Here is an 8287-nt window from a genome sequence, read left to right as displayed (position 1 = left end):
TCTTCAGACTCATTTGTGTGAAGTGCCTCTTTTGAAATAAAATGTGATTGATCTGGACTTTGCGGGCAAATTTCAACTGAAACAACTGCTGAATTTAATAGCAGTCACTTTTGGCATGACTTCAGCGCTCCTTTACCCAGTCAATGTGAGGGCAGGAAAAGTCACCACTATTACAACATTATCTTCTTAAGTTGCTTCTTGATTTCCCTCCCCATCTTGAAATTACCTTCAGGATTCTGTTGAGGTGGGTGAAAGTAAAGCCCCCCTTTAAGTTACTTTTAGTTATTTCACCTATAGAGATACTATGAGGAGATTTCCCTTATGTTCTCTAGCGTATTTGATTCTATGCCCTATTTGACATGCAGATATATTTTTGATATTTTATACCCTTTATTCAATATTCCAAAATGTTTCAGCATTCTGAAACTGTAAACAAACTTTTGTATAAACAATGTAAATATATAAAAAGAAACCCAGAAAGGAAATGAACAAACAATTTTATTAACATTAATTTCCAAAAATTCCACTGGGCTTTGTGAGAACACATTTTTGTTTTGTATCGGAATTTATAAAAACAAAGGGCGACAGCAGTGTTTCCAGATTAGACACCAGATTCCTTTTCACACATGGTAAGTGACATATTTTGGGACGCCAGCTACTGCATAGCTGGGACACTGGTGCAGTCGGTTCCCAAGCTGGCTCTGGCTAGCTTTATGTGCATTTCATCTCCTTGCCTTTTTTTCCCTCAAAATCTTTTTGCTTTCTTCCCTTCTTCTCTTAGTAACAGGGTTCCGAGGATCATAAATTTCAAAAGTGTCTTCATCTGGCACACTTGCATCCTTTACCTTTCTGCTCTTATCCTCAAAATGAAGCACATGTGACATCCTGTCAAGAAAAAAAAAAGGAATCAGATCAGCTGCCTTATTGACCTAGGATGCTTTTACCTGACGGTGCCTAAGCATATATACTGTAATAAAGCCATCTGTGTGTTGTTAGAGTAATGCACTTGCTGATTCCACATGTAAAATATGGTTTCCTGCAAAAATAATGGAAAATAGTGGTTCAGACATGGTTTGCCATTACTCGTCTCTGTGTAGCTAGATTTCCTTGGTGGCCTCCTATCCAAGTATTAACTGGGGCTGTCCCTGCTTAGCTTATGGGATCTCACAAGATCAAGCTAGCCTGGGCTATCCAGATCAAAAAGGCAGTAAAATTAATTTGGAATTGATGTGATAAGCCAATATAGCTATGAATTACCTCAAAATGCCCATTTGTAAAAACAGGTTATTGGATTTGACCTCAATATATGGCACCCAACCACGCTTGATGCCCCATATCTGAGCCCTGATCTTTCCAGCACTTGTGACTCCCACTATCATTCACATCCTACAGTAGACTGGCTGCTTCATTATGATGGGGCAAGGCACATACTATTATGAAGCTAGCCTTGTTTGGCTGTAAGTAGAGCCAGTCATTGAATCTTCTCTCATGATCTTCTCCCTCCTTTCAACTATATAAAAGTAGCTTCCCCCCAATATTTATTTATTTAGACATATATAGCCTACCATTCTCAGTGAGACTCCAGGCAGATTACATAATGTGAGATTAGTACAGTCAATTTCAAGGATATTTCAATAAACAATGCAATGGCGTATATAAATGTGAATTTGCAAAGACATCACATCAGCAGAAATCCAATACAGAGTTGAAGAAATACTGAAACAGAGCACAAGCACTTCTAAGACTGACATATTAAACAACATAGAACTACCCAGTTGGATCATATTAAAGCAACAGTACAAAAGGCAACAGATAGTACATTGTAGCACAGAGTAGTGTAGTCTATGGTCGCTAACTCTTTAGTGTTCACTTTGAGAATACCTCCTTACAGTAAAGCCCTCCTATCCAATTTTGCAAATGTGGTAATGGAAGCATAGATAATTTTTGACACCCTACAGCATGTATCCATACTGTCTAAGCACTCTTAACTCTGATGCTATTAATTTTTTAGGCAAACGTGTATAATATTTTTCTTCTCTGCATTTAACCTTCTATGCTTAGTATTTTATTTTTGCCTGAACGCTTCAAACAAATACTTCAGACCGGTTATCAGAATCTGACATCATTGCAAATCAAAATGTCCTCTTAATCAGGAGAAAGCTTTCATTGACTGGAAGATCAAAAAGAGTCCAGTAGCACCTTTAAGACTAACCAATTTTATTATAGCATAAGCTTTCGAGAATCAAGTTCTCTTCATCAGATGCCTGATCAAAACCCAGTTTTGATCAGGCATCTGATGAAGAGAACTTGATTCTCGAAAGCTTATGCTATAATAAAATTGGTTAGTCTTAAAGGTGCTACTGGACTCTTTTTGATTTTGCTACTACAGACTAACACGGCTAACTCCTCTGGATCTATTGACTGGAAGTACTCTGTGCTTGCTGAATCACTGCATCCAGAGACAATTCCTGTATCTAGGACTGTGAGTTGGTTTCTATGTCTCCAGGCTAAGGAAAAGCTTTTAAAGAAAAAAACTAGGGACTCTAACATAAGCAAATTAAAATCTAAGTTGTATAAGTGATTTAAGGTTGAATACTAGTATTTTATAGTTTGTTTACTGTCATACTTTTATATTGTCTTCTGCAATAAATTTACTTTTGTTTAATGTATCCTTTTTATGAGTTGCATGTTCAGAAGCTTTTACTCCAAAGCTACAAAATTCTCACCTACCTACAAACATGTTAAACAATACAGCTGACAGGTCAGGGCGCTCAATAACAAAAGGTGTACATAGTGTTACTACTGGATCCCTGTAAAACCCTATCAGCCCGGGTGCTGGCAGCTATTCACATTTAGCACCAGTGTCAAATCTGAACAGTTTACACTGCACGGTGCTGGAAGCCACCACGAAGAAGATCAAGACATCCAGACACAAAGCAAATCTCAGAAACAGGGGCATCTGTTTATCAACTTGTTAATCTCACTGAATTCTTCCCAATAGCATTCAGCATAAATAGGTTAATTCTGAAAACTCTTGCTGGTAACAGAAAGGATGAACTCTACAGGAAAACAACCTTTTCAGTCATTATCAATGCATATCCTCTCTGAATACAGGATTTAACAATCCTTTCCAAGCCAATTCTTTCTATCACTAATATGCTATCTTAACCATGTTTGTATTAGTTTCAATTATCCAAATTTTTAATGATACAAAGTCTGTCAACATGGGTGGGAATCTAAACTATCTTGTTTGTCTGTAAGTGGGAAGAAAGTCTGGTCTTGCTCAGCATATCAACTCTGGCTTTATAAGTAGGTAAAACCTGTACATTAGGGGAAAATGTTTCTCTTTTACTTTCTAAAATGGGGGTCATTTTACCCCTCCTCCTTCACACGAATTACAGATTTAAGAACTATAGATCAGGGGAAACCCCCCCCCCCATTTATCAAACACTTTCCCACATCACAACGTACTGTGCAAATTGTGATTTTACTTGATGTCTGTAGGAATCATTCTTTTAATCAAAGCTGTCACATTTAGATGTCTATTTCTAGCCTTTGAAACGTAGATTTTTGTTTTTCTTGTCTTCAGCTATTTATGAATTGTAAAAGAAAGATTACACGCTAGACATGTAAGCTATATAACTGACATGGTCTCATCAGAATAAGAGAAATATCATTATAATAATATAACTCTTCATCCGTTTGGGGTATTATCCTTCTTTGATAATTAGAATTTTGTGAACAATCTGACTAATGCTACTAACCAGACTATGAGGCTGGACTAATAGAGACCACAACGCAGGCACAAAACATTCTTCTTATACTCTTATCCTAATTCAACAGCAATGAAATATTCACCTAGAATAACTATTAGATGAAATATAATATTATATTACAGATCTACCTTGCACCAAACATGAAAGCCAAATTTGGATGTAGCTTCAGGCTCGTGTTTGAGATGGAATACTGATGGAGATTTGAGATAGAGCACTGATCTGCTGCAGTCCCACTGCTATCTTAAGGGAATTTCTAGAAGATGGTACAGGAAGATAATGCTCTAGTTCTGCCAACTGCTTGCCTCTTGGGCTCTGTAACATCAATGTGAAGCTTCAAAGGAAGACTGGTTGGAGATATGGAACTCAGCAGCATTAGTATATCTGAATCTTAACTGAAATTTAGTACTGGAAAGATGGCATTAATGGTGATTGACAGGTATGGGAGATTTTCCTATTCTGGATGGGGTTAGACTCCCATTTAAGGAGAAGGTTAGCAGCTCAGGAGTGCTGCTGAACCCAGCATTGCCTGGATTCCCGGTGACAGCTATTTCTAGGGTTGAGATCTTTGAACATTGGAAAATATACCCAATTATATTCCTTTCTGGAGAATAAGGGCCCATCCATTCTTTCACATGTCCTAACAAAACTGCTCTGGAATGTGGAGGCACAGCTTCTTCACAGAGCTCATATAATATCAATACTTATTGTTTCTGGTTATTACTTTGTTTCAGGACTAAATTAAAGGTACGAAGGTGGACTTCTAAGCCTCCAAAATGTCTTGGTTTCAGGAGAGATTACCTTTCCCGGACACATTAGCTCTTCCACCATCAATTAAATGCATCAGGAGACATTTTATTTCAGCTGTCGCCACTTTCAAGAAGGAAAGTTTCTTTTAGTGTGATTTGTTGATCACTTAATTATGGTTTTCACCATTCTGTTTTAAGATATTTAAAGGGCCTTTTGTTAAATAAGAAAGGAACCTATAACATCTATATATCTAATTCTGAACATGGCCCCAGAGTGTGGATTTTAAAATCCACACTATAGGACTATGTATAAAAACAGCCCTTGGGTTTGCAGGAAAATCTGAAAAGAAAAAGGTGATTGGGATTTTATAAAAAAAACAAAGTCGATGAAGCCAAGATCTTACAATGCTTCACTGCAAGATTTCAGCCACCATATGGGGAGGGGTGTACCTAACAATTCCCTGAAACTTCCCTTGGCTGCAGCAGCCAAGGTAGGGTTCCCAGGTGTCTGGTATTCACCTGGACAGCCCAGTATTTTGGGGGACTGTCCAGGAGAAACATTCCACAAATATCAGACACCTGGCTCCTCCCCCTGGCAGCTCCTTTGCCCAGTCCAGGTGCCCAGCCTCCCTCTCGTGCAGCGCAGGTGGGAGTGGGCTGCCTGTCTGGCCTCCTGCAGCTGTGCAGCATTGCCCAGGAGTGGCCAGCATCCCAGGCACCCAGCTGGTCTCCTCTGGCTGTGCCTGGAAGTGGCCAGCTAGCCATAGCATCCAGAAGTGGGGCAGTGTGGTGAAATCACTACCTGTAGTGACATCATCATGCCAGCTGGGAAAGAAAGAGGTCAGTGCTGCCCCCCTCTCCCCTGGGGTCTTGTATTGTACTGAACCCCACCTGGCAACTCTAAGTCCAGAATAAGAGGAGGAGACACAAAGAGAAGCAGTGGTGGGAAAGGCAAGAAGGAGGCTACAGGAAGGTGAGAAAAGCAGCAGCAGGTGGAAGCAGGAAAGTGGCAGCAATGGGAAGTGTTGATGCTGGGAGAGAGGTAGCAGGGAGGAGAAAGAAGCAGGACCTGCAGGGGTTGGAGGAGGAAGTGGCAGCAGTGAGGCAGAGGGAGAAGGAGGCAGTGATAGCAGCAAACCATCCATCCTTGTGCAGGTAAACATATAGAAGGCAGGGTTGGTGCAGAAAGCCTGACTTGGACAGTTTCAGTTCCAGGTCTCTTGCTACTGCTGTCAGCCTATTGGTGGGGTGGGGGGAAGCATGTCCCAGCCCTCCCCTAATCAGCAAGCTAATGGCAGTGGCAAGAGAGACAGTGCACAAAGCACCCAAGACAGGCTTTCTGTTCAATCTCTGCTTCCTCCGTCCCCAGCTGGTTGGGGATCTGGGTAGCAGGAGGGGTGGGGAGGGAGAAAGGAGTAATAGCAGGAGAGGCTGGGAAGAGAAAAAAACCTGATGCTCCAGGAAGAAAGCTGGGGGTGACTGAAAATGGAAATGAGGAGGATAGAGAAAAGGTGGGTGGGAGAGAAAGTGGTGATCAGGCCAGTGAGTGAAGAAGTGCTGTAAGAGAGAGACAGTGAGGACCGGCATGAATATACATTGTCTGAAAATATTTTTTTAAATGGGTATTCGCACCACTTTGCATAGTGATCCTTCTACCAAGAGGAAAATTCCACTGTGTTTAATTAGGCTTACTCTCAAGTAACTGGTCTGGACTATGGCCTTGAAGCTAAAAAAAAAAAAACCCAGGGAAGAATTTGCAACCAATAATATAATAATTAACACATAATACAGGCTGTGATCACACACATTTCTTGTTTAACAGAAAATATAGCCTCAGTACAGTTGATTACAAAACGCCTCAATAAATCAGTAATTTTACTGAATTGAAAGCATGCTTAAATATTACAATCGCCTATGAGAATATATTACCGGACGCGTTACAGTTGTTTCCAGTATATTATCCCTTGATAGTTTAGAATGTATACCAGTAACATGAAAATGTATTTTCTCAATCACATCTAACATTAAGCAATGCAGTTCTTTATACTGTAATGCAGTTCTTTATACTGTAATTGTTAGGGGTGGGTCTAGTGTTAACAGGGCTTTTTTTCAGCAGGAACGCTGAAAATGTTCCGGAACCTCTTGAAAATGGTCACATGGCCGGTGGCCCCACCCCTGATCTCCAGACAGAGGGGAGTTTAGATTGCCCTCTGCACCACTGGAGTGGCGTAGAGGGCAATCTAAACTCCCCTCTGTCTGAAGATCAGGGGGTGGGGCCACCGGCCATGTGACCATTTTCTCCGAGGGCAACCCACTGAGTTCCACCACCTCTTTTCCCAGAAAAAAAGCCCTGAGTATTACTATGATACATATGGGCTGGTAGAGCTCACACTTATCCAGGACATAAACCCAACTGGATCAATGGAAAAAAGACTGTGTGTAAGGAAGGCCATGTGGATCCTGGAACACTTTAAAATCCCAAGGTGACTTTACTTGCCAAAGGAAGCAAATGGCTCCATTGTAGAAGCAGGCTTAGCTGGAATATGGGAGGCATTTCCACTGCTTGAAATTATGCCAGTCCACAGTCAAAACTGAAACAGACAGTTCACATGACAATAAGATCAAAAGGAAAAGACAAAGAACAAAACCACAAAGAACCCAGGTAGCTGGAGTGGGGGAAGAGAGAATAGTAAAGGAATAACATAAAATGCTTTGTTCAGAATTTGATCATTGATTCAGAGGAACCAGAACAAGATGACAGAGCCCAACATTGCCTATGTTAGTGGTAGCTGTTGAATGAAGAGGGATGCCACTTGAAACAGCACAGGATGTGCTTGTGCCTCTCTTACTGAGGAGACACTAGGACAAAATGATAAAGCAGATATAGAATACTGATTCTTTATGGTATTTAAATATATGGTATAGATAGATTGCTTAAGATTTTGTAGAAATCTGGGATGGATAGCTGGAGATGAAGTTTGGGCCTGGGATTCCTCAGCACAGTCACCACTTCAATTTAGCACTCTTTTGCTAATGCTCTTCTGGATTCCAGCTGAACATAAAAACATGTATGAGATGACAGAATGGAACTCAATGCAACCTTGCCCAACTAATCTTGGCCCTTGCAGGAGATTCCTCCTCCTTAACAGAAATTAATTAGCTGTCCCCATCATCCTATGCTGAGATACTTTACAAAAGAAACCAAAACTTTTCAATTTCAGAAGAACCTTGTTTTGTGCCACTGAGAGAGCTGGTCGGAGCATGTGAGAAACCTTCCCTTATTGAAAAAGGATGCTGTCTGCTGCCAAGAAGATATGCAGCCCTCGCCAACAAGCTGTTCTTCTCCTGACACCACACAGAGAGTCTACTCACGAGGGACAATTTTTTTTGTTCTATTTTCTATTTTGCATGCCCTGAAAGTATAGCACAGTGAAGGCACAGCCACAAGTGTTGCTGAAACAAACTGACACATTCACAAAATACAAAGGCTAGTTAGAAATGTACCCCTTGGATGTTGCCAGGATAAACATCAGAGGGTAAATAGATCATGAAGAAAGCCTACAAATCACTTCCATATTTAAAATCAAATTAGTTTAGCATGATTAATCATACTGCAAAGTAGACCAAAGACATGACTATTGTAAATAATCACCACTGTATTTTATATGGTATGTTGGGTTCACCCTGTCAGTACAGTTGAAAGAGGAAACAGCTGGCTTTTTAAACTTTCTGACTGCTATTGCAGTAACTTCCAAAGTACATTAA

At 40.5% G+C, this 8287-nt stretch overlaps 1 protein-coding gene across 1 annotated transcript in view; it reads right to left on the bottom strand.

Annotated features, from left to right (window-relative positions):
- Positions 1-481: 481 nt before the first annotated feature.
- CWC27 (CWC27 spliceosome associated cyclophilin) overlaps positions 482-8287 on the bottom strand; it is a 130870-nt gene continuing 123064 nt past the window's right edge. Inside the window, exon 14 of the mRNA XM_054987422.1 lies at positions 482-885. Within this exon, the coding sequence (XP_054843397.1) occupies positions 723-885 (163 nt within the window). The 3' untranslated portion in view covers positions 482-722. The remainder of the gene's footprint in view (positions 886-8287) is intronic.

This window comes from Eublepharis macularius, chromosome 8, assembly GCF_028583425.1.
Source record: "Eublepharis macularius isolate TG4126 chromosome 8, MPM_Emac_v1.0, whole genome shotgun sequence".
Classification (NCBI taxonomy): Eukaryota; Metazoa; Chordata; class Lepidosauria; order Squamata; family Eublepharidae; genus Eublepharis; species Eublepharis macularius.
The sequence above is the reverse complement of the archived record's forward strand: the minus strand, read 5'-3'. Positions and strand labels throughout refer to the sequence as shown.